The 17,104-nt window shown below is 35.0% G+C and overlaps 1 protein-coding gene across 1 annotated transcript in view; it reads right to left on the bottom strand.

Moving 5' to 3' along the window:
• LOC149777021 (homeobox protein cut-like 1) overlaps positions 1-17,104 on the bottom strand; it is a 195,892-nt gene that overhangs the window by 111,111 nt on the left and 67,677 nt on the right. The window contains exon 2 of the mRNA XM_089941788.1: positions 15,186-15,296. Coding sequence (XP_089797914.1) covers positions 15,186-15,296 — 111 coding nt within the window. The remainder of the gene's footprint in view (positions 1-15,185; positions 15,297-17,104) is intronic.

Below are 17,104 nucleotides of genomic sequence, written 5' to 3'. Positions count from 1 at the left end.
GATTGTAACAAACACTTTTGCCACTTTCACCATACTCCTTGGAGTGAGGGAGAGTGTAGGGATGATTTTACCTCATTTTTAGTTAACTCCAGAGGTGTATGACACATATGTCTGTGAATTGGCACATGTGATTGATGACCCACATATCAATATGTTTAAGTCTGGAACCCCTAGGTCATACTTTGGAAACTACTAAGATCACCCATTATAATCATGAACATACTTGCTGGCATGAAAAGACAATGCATTCGAAGAACTGTTTTGCTCTTCATTGGCATTGTGAAGCCAATATTGTGTGTACATGCCATTAAGCTCATGAACAGCTAGTCATATTCCAAGCTTTAGGTCAAACTAGGGAAACCTGGATAAATAAAGAATTAGTTTAGAATCAAATCAGAAATCTGGGTTATCTTCAGTATTTACACCAAAAGGATGCATTTATCAAATGTCACTTTATCAGAACTATTAACATAACAATTTTAAAACAAAATGTTTCGTGCAATTTATTTTCTTTATTATAATGAAAGAACTTGTAAATGAATGTAGTTTGTTAAACAAATTTACTGGCCAATTATAAGTTTAGAAAGTGCCAAAACATCAACATCTATTTATAAAGTTCTTTGAAGACATGTAGAATATTTTAAGATTTTGTTATGAAACTAGTCTATACTGCTTTTATAAGTTAAGCCAATTTTAGCAGTTCAATTTCTGTTTTAAAGTACCTGTCTCATAGAGAAGTGACTCTTGAAAAGTACCTGCCAAGCCATAAAACCACTGATGCAGTATATTTTGTACCTTAAAATCTGTATTATATAATAATGAGAATAGGTCACAGCCTGCATGTTGAGTGTGTATGTGATTTGGATTTTTAATAAAGCTTTTAAAATAATTCAGTCATATCGCTACGATGTCTGCAGTGTAACAGTTTATAGTGATGTCAAGCACTGGGGCATCATGCTGCAGACATGTAGCATGATGTCCTACCCAGTCACATTATCCTGACACCAGGCTGACCAGTCCTAACACTAACCTCTTAATGCTAAGCACCAAGCAAGGCAGCTGTTAGTACCATTTTTGTAAGTCTTTGGTATGACTAGGCCAGGGATTGAACCCATGACCTCCCGCATCCGAGGCAGATGCTCTAACCACTAGGCCACCGGAGCGGTCCCTGCATATTGAGCCTATGATGAAATCATTGCTGTAAAATTGTGATCTTGATCCCAAAGTCAAAAGATTGTGCATGTATGTCGCTTCATAATTATTCATCCGGAGTATGAATAAAAATGTATTACTGGCTGCAGAAAATATAATGGTTTAACAAATGAAAAATTTAATTGTGACCTTGACCCTAGTGGTATGGATGACCAAGCGTGTTGCAGAATGAATTTCATCAGCTTCATAAACACTCATCCCATGTACAAAGAAAATCTAGGAAGGGATTCAGAAACATACACAAATGATCTTTTAAAAACCAATACCTTAACAAAATTGTGATATAGATGCCAAGGTCAAAGGGGCATGCAAGCATGTCACAGAAATTGTCTAAGCCATACAAAGTTTCATGACAGGAATGATTAGAATCTATCATGGGGTTTAGGAAATATAAGGAAAATATAATAACTTAAACCATCTTGAAGGTCTAACTCATTAACTGCTGGAGGTTTTTGACGTTTGCGCATGAAATGCAAGTAGTAAACACATTTTGTGGGCTATTTCTGAATACATCCTAATACATCAACTTCCAAGTAATTTCCCATTAACCTAATGCCTAGTTGTATTAGAAACATAACTTTTCATTGGCTATTTCACTCGTGCATGAGCAGAAGGGTAAAAGTTGGAGTTCTTTTTTTTTTTTGCTTAACTTAACCACTCTTTATTCCAAATGCCCATCTTATCCTACTTTTTGAAAAGGTTCATCTGTCTGTGTATAGTTCAGACCGGCCTGCCATAGAATTGGGAATCTGTAATGCAAAATGAGTATTTGGGGAAATTTTAAACATGTATGGGTGTTGAAAATCATGTCCCTAAATCTCCTTTTCTTCATTACTCCTACAATTTTTGTTGCAGTTTCTTGTCTCCAGATTTATTTTTCTAAGAAATTTAACAAATATCATTTGAAGGACTGACACTCCACAGGCCACAAAGAATTTCCAGGAATTCAAGGTAAGACTATTTCTTCCTTTTAACTGCTAAGTGCTGAAACCATATCTCATCTTCAACAATAATGAGATTTTCAATTTAGCTGTTGTGGTGGACAAACTAGGTATCAGATTTGCACCATTTTCATTCAGGACTAACAATACATCATTTAGGACTAATAGGACATGATGAGAGTTTTTTTTGGTGTAAACCCCATGTTGACATTACTTTCTATTTTTTATGAGAAAGAACAAAATTTTGAAGATGGCTACCATGGTCATAATATTGGATATCAGACTGGCACCATTTTCATTTGGCATCATCTAGACATCATAAGAAATCTATTTGTGACAGAAAACTATCTACATGACCTGTCATCTAAATGAAAATGCCATATCATGTCATGGTGAAATCAGCACCACTGCATTTATAACCAGCTAGATATCATAAAAAGTCCTTAAGTTTTCAACATAACATGCTGCTTATGTCCATTCATTCAGGAGCAGTGAAAACAACATTTTCATGATGCCCACTGTGGTATCCATATTGGATGTCGGTGTACACCACAATCATAAAGAACCAATCAGACATCATAAAAAGTAATTCAGTAAACATTCCATGTTGATAAGACCACTCATTCAGGAGTAGCAATAACAATAACAGCAGATCAGCACCATTTTTGTTTAGGACACAAAAAGACATCATAATAAGTCTTCTGGTGGAAATCTTGTGGCAATACTACTTTTTTGTTCAGAAGATGTAGCAAAAAAGATTTTATTTTAATGGCTGCTGTTGAGACAATATTAAATGTCAGACCAGCACAGTTTTCATTTAGGTTCAACTAGACTTCATAAGAAGTCGTTTAGTAAAAACAAAATGTGGATATAACTTCCCAATCAGGCGGAGTAGAAATAATGTGAATTTTTTAGATGGCCAATGTGGTATTCATATTGGATATCTGAGTAGCACTATCCTCATTTAGGACAAACCCAACACCATACAAAAATGACATTACAAGTATTCTTGTAGTGAAGACACCATGTTCATATGTGCATCCACTCAAGAGGAGTAACCATTATGAGATTTTCAAGATATTCACTGTGACATCCACATTCTATGTCCAAGTGGCACAATTTCCATTTAGGTCCAACTAAACAATGTGACGTCTATGTGTGTGAGTTTCATGGCAATCCTCCAAGTTGTTTAGGAGGAGTCAAGTTGTTTAGGAGGAGTAACAATAATATACTAACAAACAACAAACAACAGACTGTCCCATAAGCTCATTTGGTTTATGACCAGTAGAGCTACCCATGTCCATTTCAAGAACAAATCTGACCAACAGCAAACAAAATTTAAAATGAATAAAAGTTTAAAGTCAAAAGGCACAAAGTTAGAAAGCAGCTAGAAGCCCAAAACTGTTCAAATTAATATCAGATCTATTCACATGAAACACAGACTGTGACTGAAAACTAGCTTAAGCATCCAAGGACATAGAGTAAGTGAATATGCATCTTCTTTGCTGCTATGAACACAGAAGCCTCAATGAATCCAGGCAATTTTACACTACTTAACAAACAGGATTTGGTGTCATTGTACTCTGACATCCATGTTTTATTTTCTGTTTAGCAATAAATAACACTTATAATGGAACAATTCTTTTGAGTAGAAAACAGAGGTTATATTTGTACAAAAAAATCATTAGTTATGTTTTTGTTATAAAAACACACAACTCTATGCTTCCCTGTTTTGTTCTACACCCTACATGTTCTTGAAGACCAATGTTACTCACACATCCAAATTATCTCGTTGAGCTTTGTGTGTGTGTGGTAATTTCAACAGTAAAAGTTATGACTCGCAGCCACATCCACACCTCCTACCTTCACCCTCTGAAGATGGCTCTAAATTTTAGAACCGTTGTGCCTCAGACAACCACCTTCAAAATCAGATACCCAGGTTTCAAGTCTGGCATGGTGTAAGAGGAATTGCATGTCAAAGAAACTGCTACAAAATTTATATACAATTACAGAGAAACAGTCTTTATACCCTGCAAACTCAAACTTGATATTCACATCTACCGACCGAGCGCCAAATATATTTCAAGGTTTCAAGTCCCAAAGAGTTATGTAACATAACAAATGTATGCATGCATGCACATGCATCCAGATGAATAATACTGAATAATCTCTTCTATCTGGTACTTGGTTGAATATCTAAGCCAAGACTTTAAAAAGCATAAAGCATATCGACAGTTGTGGTCACAGTCAGCCTTGTTGCTTTTAGAGTCTTTATTAAAGTTAATAATATATAATATAATATCAAATTGACAGGACATTTATTTGCTGAGTCTATTCTAGAACTGATAAATTTAGGGGGCAAATTTCCATCCACTGAAAAATGGGGGTAATTTTTGGCATATGAGAGGGATTTAAAGACAAAATAAAAGTAGGGTTTGAAAAAAGACCATGTGGTTGATTTTTCAGCACTGATCTTGTGAAATTTGTGAAATTCCATAACTTTACAGACATGGTTTTGGTCTTCCATACAAAAAAAAGCTGAAAAAAGTTTAAGTGAGGCATGGGGGTCACTTTTTGTGTCATGGTTTCTCTCAACAACTCAGGATGCCATGTTTTGCAAGCATGCTTCTTCTTTCCATTGCCATCAGTTTCCATTACACAAAGATTCATTGGATGAATTTAAACTTTTAACTAATCAGAACAGTCTTTACTAGACTCTTGTGTTAACTAATATATGGAACGAATACTTTACAAGGGTCATTGTGGAATGGGACCAGACAGACTGTTGTTTTTTAAAAACCAGATTGGAGATGAGATCAAAAATGGACTACTGGTGTATCAAGAAAAATCTGATTCAAGTCAGGAGAAAAGCGGAATCTGCTTTAAAACGGAGAAAAATCATGTCTGATATTAGAATAGTCCTTGTGATCACAGTCAAGTGCACAAGAAGTTATGACAATCTAAGGAGCCTACCATGTATCTTTTTTCTAATTCCTGCAGATATGATGACATTAACCCGAGCGAGCTGGCAGTGCCATCATATCAAACAACAAAAAGTAGAGAATACAACTTTAAATTTCTGTCATAAGCTGTATTGTACTGTATTCCCTGTGGGCTTATGGACGTAGAATATGCACAATGTCATAAGAGGCAACAAATGTGGATGGGAGCTGTGGTGGCACAATGGTTAGCATGCCAGACTTGTGAATCATGGGGGCTCAATTTCAAATCCTACCACTGGATCAGCACAGGTCTGCTGCTACCATGGCATAACCTTGGGCATGGCACTCAACTCTATTTTTTTATCGTGGCACTGCATTGTTGGTTGCCTAGTACCAAGGGCATTAAGGGTAATGAATGGTCAGATAAAGCAGTGAATGCTGCCCAGTAGTCACCCATTTTGAAATAGAAGGTTCCATATTCTGACCCTAAATATTAACTCGATCAGCATGTGCCTCATCCTTGGCAAAAGTATGTGGAATGAAATATCCAAAACCAAGCTTCAGACTATTAAACCCATTGCTACAGAGTGCATTTCTTGTATGCAACAATTCAGAGAGATGAGATGGTTCAGTGCCACTTGTGTATCTGACACATAACTGATGGGTTCTCATAGACCAGCATGCTTACCCTACCAGTGTCCACTGTGAGTGGCACACATTCTTGCTAAGTATACTGACTTCAACCTGCGAGATGAAAGTATTCTTAAGTGAACTCAAAGAAACTATGATGATGTACCAACCGAGAAACTCTTGGACTTTTTGAGGAATGATGTGTGATGTGATGTGATTTGGATTTTTAACGTAACTTTTTAAAAAAATCAGTCATATGGCTATGATGTCTGTAATGTGGCAGTTTATAGTGATGTCTAGCACTGGGGCATCATGCTGCAGACATGTAGCATGATGTCCCACCCAGTCACATTATCCTGACACCAGGCTGACCAGTCCTAACACTAACCTCTTAATGCTGAGCGCCAAGCGAGGCAGCTATTAGTACCATTTTTTGTAAGCCTTTGGTATGACTAGGCCGGGGATCAAACCTACGACCTCCCGCATCCGAGGCGGATACTCTAACCACTAGGCCAACAGAGCGGTCCCTGCATATTGAGCCTATGATGAAATCTTTGCTGTAAAAGCCACCAGAGCGGTTTTTGAGGAGTGAAGTTTATATAACAAATTTGATCATTAAAATTTTGCAATTTTACATGTGTTACATATCTTTTATTTCATATACCTTTTACACAGTTTTACTATCTTAAATATTTAGATTTTATCTTCCTCTACTTCATGTTTACATTTACTTGTAACAGTTTACCTTCTAAAAAATTTTGTGAAATTCTTCTTTAAACTTAATTTTTATTTGGAAACATATAGCCATTTTTGTGCAGAGGTGACATTATACATACATACATACTCAATAACCAACTTGTATTGATATTAACCAAACCAGACCAATATTTTGGCTGTCCACCTAGAGCACTGATGTTGTTTCAGTGAGCTGTCATGCAGGTCATGGTATATAGTAAATACAGGCATTCTCAACAACATAAGAGTTTTGAGGTGACTGGTACCTATCAACCTCATCAAATCCATTACAGCAGAGCTGCTAAACTCTGTAATACTACTACTGTGCTATCAATTTTTTTTTTTGTAGTCTTGGGTACCACAACCAACTTCAGCAACTCAATCTATGTATCATCCATCTCTAATCCAAGGAAAAATATTTTTGGTGTCCTGATTTTTCTGTCATTATAAAGATTCTGTGCATTTGCAACTGCCATAAAACCAGTCTAAGCTTGGATGGTTTAGACTAGAACAACATTAGCAGCTCAAAGTGATAATTGAGCATATCATTCAGGAATGAGTTTTGTGTTGATCATCAGTTTTGTAGATCATTATTTTTGCTGTCTGAAGCTGCTAGATCAGCACTTACAAGTCAATTATCCCACAGTGCCTATTCAAAGAATCAACATATTTCTCGTCACATAATACTTTATGTATCCTGAGACAATTCTACCACACTGATTAGTTCCAGGAGTTGGTAATTCTACAGAAAATTGGTAGAAAAGTAGTAAAAACTTTATGTCTGAGTATCTGCCTAATATTCCATTTGAAAGGCACTCCACTCTAACATGATTAATGAAGCCTGTTTCACAGTTTGGTTAATGTAGCTTTTTTTAAACTTGCAGCCTGAACACTCATAATCATTAGGTACTTTGGAATTTTGCTTAGCAGTGTTTTGGTATATGGAAACAGAATTTCAGTTAATAATTCTTTCCAATGGAACCTGCTGATCAGACCTAAGTGGTGCCGATTCAGGCCAATGTAGATCTCAGGAAATTGACACAGCAGGATTTTGTATTAATGGCTCCGCTTAAATACACATCTTTGCTGAGTACTTTGTTTTATAGATGATTTTCTTGAAAAAATAAGCCAAGTTATGGGAATTGAACCTCTCAGGCAGTCAGTGAGTGCTCCAGTTTATTGGCAGTTATGTGTTTTCTTATTGGCACCACAGTTTCAATTACTGGAGAAATCAGTGTGATACTTAAACTTTGTTAGGCTTGCAAAACAAAACAGACTTTCCCCCTTCCAGTCCTGAGTGTCAAACCAGTTTATTTATTCAAGGGGGGCTCTCCATTTATAAATCACACTAAAGTTGCTTTTCTAAAACAGCAGTAGGGAAATAATTTAATTATATTCTGAACTTGACTTCAACTGAACATGCTGTAAATTCATTTTTGTTGCCTTGTATGAAACAGTTTAACAAAATTCTTAAGTTTTCTTTAACCTAAATGACTCCAAGAATGTTCAGCAAAAAGGTAATAATAATAATTTAACTCTGTTCCATGTAAAATTGTATTAAAAAAATCCACATTAATATATACTCCACCAGAATCACAGCATTATTCCTTGAAAGGAATATCAACCTCACACTTGCAATGCATATATTATACATTAAATAAAACAAAGGAATTTACATACACAGCTTTCAAGTCTGTATTGCACAAATATTTTTCTAAACGACTTCAAAATTCTTTTTCTTTATATTAACTAAAACTGGTATGGCATCAATTTTAATGGCATTCATAATTCTCTGGTATGCAATATTTTAACAACAAATATAATGGTGCATAACAACCATGTTTCTCGTTATACAAGCCAGTACTTCTTGCTTTTAAAAACCTAACCTGAACTTGTACTCATCGAAATATGTTGAAAAATGTGCTATTCTTGACCTAATAAAGGTTAGGCATATGTTCTCATGTAGAAAATAATTAGCAATCTTCATCTAACATTTGATTTTAACTTGTACATGAATTAATAAGTGGAAAAATATAAGAAATGTGTCCCCTCAGTGTGTACTCCATTTAGATTTATGACCCGAGATATGCAGTACAGTGGATTCGTTCTTTTTTGTGGATATCAATTTATACGGATTTATGAATAATAATATGTTCATCAATATTAAAATTTGTGAATTCAGTGGAGAAAAAAAATTGATTCATAAGAGGATCATTGGTTAGGTTTTTTTTCCATACCTTAAAATGGAGAGTACATTTTAATGTGCATACTTCCACACACTGATTTAATTTTTGTTCTTGTACAAAGATACTGTTGAAAAATATAAAAATATCAAGCTTTATCAAAGAAATATATAAAAATATCAAGCTTTATCAAAGAAAGAAATATATATATATATATATATATATATATATATATATATATATGGGTCTGACTTATGATGTCAAATATATTCAGTACAGTTCAGTAAAATCATGAGACAAAAAAATCTGATCAATAACGAGACTGCAGAATGACTTTGGTAATAATTAAAGATAAAGAGAAATGTTGACTGAGACAACAAGGATTAGTGCATAACACATGCTGTGGAGGGCATAAGCATGCCAATCTAATAGGCAATCTGTAATATAATTCAATCAATACATTTAGGACAGTAACAACAATCAGTATCATTGATAATCATATAAAATAATCAAAAAATAATCAAGTGTCATTTAGTTCTTTAACCTGTTATGTTTCTGTTGGAAAATACTGATTATCTTTGATGTATGTGAGAAATATTTTTAACTTCTCTTGGTTAAATTTACTCCTTTCATTTTTCTTGCACTGGATAATAGTTAAATTTTCAGCTAACAAGCATATTAAGGTTGGACTAATTTAATTTCTGGGAGAGGTTCTTTCATGTCAGGATATTTCTTTCTTTTTTTTTCTTTTAGGCATAATAGGCTTTTTTCTGTTGCTATGAATCTGAGTAAGAATATTTTTCAAGCTATCTAAGACAGACTTATTTTTTGTACAAAAAGAATGGCAGGCCCTCCTCTCAGAGAATGGATTGATCCATCGGCATGGATTCAATAACAAATATGGGGAGTGTCTCTCATGTTTTATTCAATCAAAAGAACTTTCTTCATCAGGTAAATAAAGTATGTATATTATTTTTGGAAACAATTGATTAATTTTAACTTCTGTCAACCAAGGTGTTATATTTTATATTTTGAACAATTATGCATCTCAGCTGAGATGCCATCTCTATGTGCATTTCCCTGAAAGAGATTATTTTGATGAAACCCAATTTTTAATTATTTCCATCATACACAAGCTCCAGGAAACATTTTCAAACCAATCTTTTTGGTTGATTCAACAAAACCCTTTGTTCTTAAATTCAGAGTCTGTTAGAACAATGAGCTCGGTTGGTTAAGCACTGGACTTGAACAGTAATTCAGTTGGTACAGTGTTGAACTCGTAATCCAAGGGTCATGGGTTCAGTACCTACCCAATCCCCACCAGGTCAGCTGCTTTGGTGTATTGTTGAGAAAGGAACTTTGCTATCATTTCTTTGGCAAGGTATGGTCAATAATGTGTGAAAAGTGCCATTAAAACCCACACACAAAATAAACCCCAAATGTGAAGAACTATAAAATCCACTATAATTGGTATCAAGCAAAAAATAGTGAATTTACAGTACTTGCACTTAGTCACACTTTCTGATAATAAACAAATGTCAGTCTTAACACTTATTTCCATGCACTGCTTCTGAGAAAGGTATCTTAAACGTGTGTGTGTGTGATTTGGATTTTTTACGTAGCTTTAACAATTTTTCAGTCATCGCTACAATATCTGCAGTGTGGTTGTTTACAGTGATGTCTTGCACTGGGGCATCATTCCACAGATATGTAGCATCATGTCCCACCCAGTCACATTATCCTGACACCACGACAACCGGTCCTAACGTTAACCTCTTAATGCTGAGTGCCTAGCAAGGCAGATGTTAGTACCATTTTTATAAGTCTTTGGCATGACTTTGTAAGGGTTTGAACCCATGACCGCCCAAATCCAAGGCATATGCTCTAACCACTTAGGCCACATCAGCGGTTCTAAAACACATGAGTTGTGTCTTTGTTCATACTTGACGTAAGCAGCAGAGCACTACCCCACTATAAAGCCCATCATTATACACCACTCTGACCTTTCAGTATACCCAGACAAATTGCAAGCACGCTTATAATGTGGAGATAGGTGTGGATATAATGTTTTCTGCTAGAAAATACCAAACAATACATGCAAAAAGTGAATAAAATCATGATGAAAAATGGCAAATAAAACCCTGATATATCACTTGCTTTATTGTTAAACATGCCAGTCAATCACAGAAATTTAACTTAGTATAATGAGGGAGTACTGTAATGCATTTACTTGTGAATAATACTCATCAAACCGTATACCCAGATTTGCCAGTGCATGCATTGCAGTCTGCCTGATCTGCTGTTACTTGGGGCCAGACCTACCTTCACATGTGCTGCCAAATTGGTGCCTACCCTGTACATTTCAAATCATAAGTATTCAAAACACAATAAACTAAGTCGGTGGAGCATAATGCAATGGGGGAGGGGCAGAATTTGTTTTTCAAAATTCCCACTGGTTCAAATCCCTTTTCAAGGTGTACAATCTATAATCTGACTTTAAAATGGACCTTTTTACATCCACCTGTCTTTCATTAGCACCCATTAAAAGACTGCCATATTAACAGTCTTGGAATTATCAATATTTTCTGAAGCTAACTGAAAGCATTAATAGTTATTAGATCAAGAGGAGTTTATGCATGTATTTTCAGTCATTTGGCGACATGGGAGAACCAGAAAGAAGGAACATGCAAATAAATCATAATAATCTAGGAAAATGTTTTTCTTAAAACTGATTCATCTGGCAGATAGCATTTGCGATGTGTACCACTTCAAAATAAAAACATAAAAAAACCATAATTAAAAATTCTTTTGTAAATAAGTTTCTATCACAAAGTCTTTTGAGGTTATTTTCCCAGACTAAATACGCAAAAAGAATATTGGATGAATCTCATTTAGGTACTGATATTACCAGCAAATGATTGGAACACTGGAGGAAGGAAATAAGAAAGCCATAATTTATTATTAACAAGCACGAATACCATCAATGGTATATTATAAGCCCACTCAGTCACCGAGCTTAAAAGTCCACAAGTATACACTAGGAGGGCATGGCAGACTCTGGAGATTATTGACCAATGGATCTCAATGACTGCTCTGAAGTTTGTTGCCTTCAAATAAACTTTCTCTACAGAAACCATTACTTTCTTGTCACATGACTATGACCTTAACCTCCACAAAACTACCTCTAGAACAAAAGATATGGCAAAAAAGCTCCATTTTCTTTAAAATAATAGCCTTAACCTTTGACCCCCAAATCAATAGTGTCTTGATGGTTGGTATACAGCCTGGAGAGTCTTGTTTTCAAAGAATTTTTAACAAGTTTTTAAGGACTTTCAAAGGTTTTCTTGGAGTATTATGTCATCTGGAAAATAAACCTTTTCCAGCATTAGTTTCTTAACTACTGGTGTTTATGTGTCATATGATTTTATCCTATGTTTAGTGTGGACAGTACATAAAAAAACAAAAATTATTAACTTATGAAGTGATATATTTTATTCATTTCATTGTTTTGGAGTCCCAATAATAAATTCAATTAGTTTTTAGCAAAAATCAGTTTATTTTCCTTTAATATACTAAAAGGACTTTTCCAGTATAAAATAAAACTGTATAAATTCAAGGATTTTCAAGGCATCCCTTCAAATTCAAGGATTTTCTCAAGGTTGTCTGAAACACACTCTTTCTTTCCTCAAGTGGTGCATGTATGTATGTATGTATGTATGTGTGTGTGTGTGTGTGTGTGTTATTTGTATATATATAACAAAATATATTATGCAAACAAAACATTTCTCTTCTTATTGCCATAGTGACCTTGACCGCTGTCATAAAAATTAATAGTCTGTCTTACCCAAGGTGTAAGTCATCCACAAATTTTTAGTAAAGATACATATACATGGTTGAAAACTGAACTTTACATGCAGAAACCATTTTGCAATTTGTCAGCCACTATGATCTTGACTTTTTGATCTCCAAATCAAAATGCTTTACCGTCATCTAAGGGCAAGCCATCCACAAAGTTTTGTCCAGGTCTGTGACGCAGAGGTAAAGATATGGTAATGAAATCATTTTTCTTTTCTGTCACAGTGACCATGACCTTTAAATTTTTCAGCACAAATTTTATTGCTTTGTAAGTGTCCATCCACAAAGTTTGGTCCAAGTCTGTGATGAAGAAAAATGTATTGAGCAGAAGCCACTTTTCTTCTACCAGCTGTAATGACCAGGACCTTTTGAACCCAAAACCAATAGGGTTTATCCTTACCCCAAACAGAACCTCTGTACAAAGTTTGTCAATGATAGATAGTAGAAGTTATTCTGCAGAAATAAAACTGTAGCAGACCGATGGATGGATGGCTTGCCTATGTCTTTTGGCTGGAATATGTAAAGGACAGATAGAATTTTATTAAAAAAACTAATTGTGTATGTGTGTATGTGTGATGTTCAACTTTAAAGGTATGGTTATTGTTAAATTTTTATTCTGAGGCACCACTTTATTTGCCACCTCCGAGAGCCAAAGGTAGCTGCCCCCAAAAGTTATGCTCACTTTTAATAAATAAAAAATATGAGTACTGAGTTATGAGTATTATTAATATTTTGTATATTCAATATAAACAGAGATATTTTTGAGGCCGATTTTGTGTTTTGCCTGGAGGAGAGTGAATGATTAATTACAACATATAAATGGCAGCTCGTGTAACAGACACTGACAGAGAATTAAACTGTCTTGTCCTCGATACTGATGTGAATTATCTGAAGTCTGCAAGTTTCACATCTCAGCTACCTTATAACTGATAGTCAACATGGACATAAATTACATGCAGCACACATGTGCCACTGAACTACACAAGGTACTTTGACTGTCTGAGGCAATGCAGTGACTGAATGCTCAGAATATTCTTCAGTGTCGCTCTTTGGTATGCAGAATTATAATCTGCTGTCTCTCAAAAAGAAAGGAGTGGATGACAGATAAATGCAATTATGATTATAAAGATGGGGAAAAAAAGGATTCATTTTATAAAACTTGCTCACAGAAACACTACCCCCTCCTCCACATCCAACCTTGTTATCTTGCTTATAAAACTTTCAATAAAAAGCATTAATGTTGACATCAACATCACCCAGAAAAACTAACACCTACAAGTATGTGTCAACATGCTCTTACCTGGGTGAGACAATATGAAACTAAATCATCAGTTATGTTTCACATTTAGACCAGTGTTCATGCAATGTGCTGGGGAACCCATATACCTTGATAATATTCAAAGTTCACTACAGAAATGATAAATACATGTTATAACACTGTGAGGAGTTTTATGCAATCATATATTTAATCAGTCAGAGTAAATGTTAACACATTTACCCCTGGAGGTTTTTGCTGTTTTCATCTGAAATTCGAGTAGGAAACACATTTTGAAAGCTATTTCTGAATACATCCTAAAACACCAACTTCCAGGTGATCTTCCAATAACATACTGCATAGTTGTGTTAGAAACATTGTTTTTCATTGGCTATTTGGCTCGCGCATGAGCAGAAGGGTAAAGTTGGAAGTTGGAGTTCTTTTCTTTTTTTATTTTTTTTGCTTAATGGATCCATTATTTTTGTATCAAGACCACTCTTTATTCCAAATGCCCATCTTATCCTACTTTTTGCAAAGGTTCATCTGTCCATTTGCAGTTCATACCGGTCTGCCTTAGATTTGAGACCAAAAAGTATAAAATCTGGACACAAAATCAGATCCCGACCATGGGCAAATTGTGGATAGAAAATAATCGGGTCCAAAAAATGAGGTTTTTCCCTCAGCATTTTGTAGTGCAACTAGAACTTCCAGATTTTTTGGTATAATTGTAGAGCTACATCTGTCTACCTTTCTATAATACCACCCACTTTAGTGTATCATACATGACCTTGACGTGACAGAGCTCAGCAATAGGCTACTACCTCCTGCCACTTCAACTCGTCACCAGGGGTTAATGTGTTAAAACAGTATATGAAAAAATATTTTTGAGACATGCTAGACTTGTGCACAAATTTTCAAAAAATAGTGGCTATATTATGCCAACTAAAGGAAAAGTTTAAAAAAACACAAATAAATAGATTGCACCAGAACTGTGGAAGATAAACCCTTCCAAATAAATGTAAACATGAAATACCAAAATATATAAAAAAATATATAAAGTTGATAAAATTCTGTAAAATGTACACGAAATAAAAGATAAAGGAACCACATATAAAATCCTTAAAACATATGCACTTGAAGAAAGGCATAAATGAATTGACTTATGAGGCTTCAGAAGTTGATTCTTTAAACAAAATCCTCAAAATATTGATCAAACTGCAGAAATATGTTCAATCTATATCATGGCAAAACAGTGTGATGACAAGTTTTAACTCTCATAATCCTCTATATTTACATGGAGATTTATGACCTGATTTGTAGATGAAAACTTTAAATGACCTTGTAGATCATATCACAAAAGTTCCACAGCAACTGTACACTCTATAGAATGAAACATTTGAAATTTCTAAAAGCTAAAGAAAAAAGCCCTTACTTCTGGTGTGTTTTTCTTGAAATTTCGGCTCTGTTCAACCAGTCTTTTTCTTGAGATATCACTTTCATCTTGTCTGTTGGCGAGTTCTGTGGCAGTTGTGTCAAGTTCTTTCTGTAAAAACACAATTTAAAAAATATAATTTTTTAGCCCAATTTGGAATTATAAGATCTGTAATAATTGCAATATTCAACTCATTTCTGTGTATAATGATAATACATACCCGTTTGTGTCTTAATTCAAAGGACTTAAACTACAACAAAAATTCTTATGTAAATTAAAAGATGAAAATACTGAAAACAAATGTTTATGGAACATGGATGCCCACTATAGTGACTGAAAAACACTCTAAAAGCAAAGCTTAATCAGAGAGATGGACAGACTGATATGGCGAGGTGTAGAAAATATTAAAAACATTTCAACAAGAGTTATAAGTAAGCAGAAGTTTTAAAGATACCCCTGTTTCTGTGGCATCAAGCAGCATTTTGATAGGCAATATTCAAAAAAGGAAGTGCTGTGGTGGGTCAGTGGTCAGCATGCCAAACTTGTGACCAAAAGGGTGTAAGTTCGAATCCTATTACTGGATCAGCCCTGATTGTTCCAACTGCCTCAGCACCAAATAACCTACTTGTGTTGCTATGCCATATTAACTACCAAGCCAGATTAAACCCATAGAAAGCAACAGAAATAATACTTGATGGAAATTATAACACATATCATGAAATCAGGCTCAGGATAGTAACTTTCAGCGATGTTGAAGTGAAAGGTTATAGCTAGCCAAGTTCTTGTTCACAACTCAGTTGCTCACTTTTGATACTTTTCTTGTGAAATACGTATAAAGCTGTGTGTTGAAAAGAAATACAAGACATAAGTCATGGAATCTTGATGTTGTCCTCTGGGCTATTGGAAATATACTTTAAAGTCAGGACACATCATTCCAGTAGTCCCTCAGAAGGGGCTCCAGGCACAAGATTAGTCAGGCACTATCTGGCAACACAGTGTAACAAGTAGTATGTATGCAGTCTATTTAAATCTTCATAAAACTTCCAGTCTCAGATTTATAAATTTCACCTCCCTCTCAGTTTGTCCTGTTCAATTTTATTTAAAAAAATAAAACATGCAATTAGTATCTTAGACTCACAATTTCTGTATAATGCCTAATGAGCCCATTTAATGTCTGTGGTTGTGTTGGGTCCTAGTGAGATAAATGCAGGACAGGTGTCTTGTTATATCAGCTTTATGCCTACAACCTCATAGATGATAATGAAGGCAGATAAGGGAGCAGAACACCATAATCTGTGCATGACAGGCACTGATGATCAGTTAGACAGGATGTGGAGTTAAGTCAACCTTTCACTATAATCATATAGATTGATTATTTTTCTCAGCATCTACCATCAGGGATGCTGCATACATTTTGTTTTGCACAAAAGAGTTAATGTACTTTATGTACATACTAAATACCAAGGGCTATTACTCAATCAGTCAGTTCATGCAAATGTAAACAAAGCTACTTCACTGGTTTGCCAGATCAAATTTCAGAACTTTTTATCATGTTTGCCCCAGCCACTATTGCTGACCTAGACCCAACACATCAACTGACCACTTTTAAAATCTTGAGGTCGCAACTCCAAGTCCATTTAACCTCCTTCTACCAATACTTGTACAAAGTTTGGTAACACAAATATACAAAAGATTAATTTTTGTACATCTGACCATTGATACAGTGATCCAAATTCAAAATTAGTATTTCTCATACATGCAACCTATATACCAAGTTACTGAATTTCCTCCCAGCAGTTTTGGAAAAGTGGAAGCTGACAGACAGACAGATGGTGAGAAAGGGTATCATAATATACAAAAGGCCTGAAAAAAAAATGTAATTTCTGATCTGAGACCGGCAAGATCCTTCATTGCTCAGA

Source organism: Sinohyriopsis cumingii, chromosome 18 (genome assembly GCF_028554795.1).
Source record: "Sinohyriopsis cumingii isolate HCF-2022 chromosome 18, ASM2855479v2, whole genome shotgun sequence".
In the NCBI taxonomy this organism is placed as follows: domain Eukaryota; kingdom Metazoa; phylum Mollusca; class Bivalvia; order Unionida; family Unionidae; genus Sinohyriopsis; species Sinohyriopsis cumingii.
The sequence above is the reverse complement of the archived record's forward strand: the minus strand, read 5'-3'. Positions and strand labels throughout refer to the sequence as shown.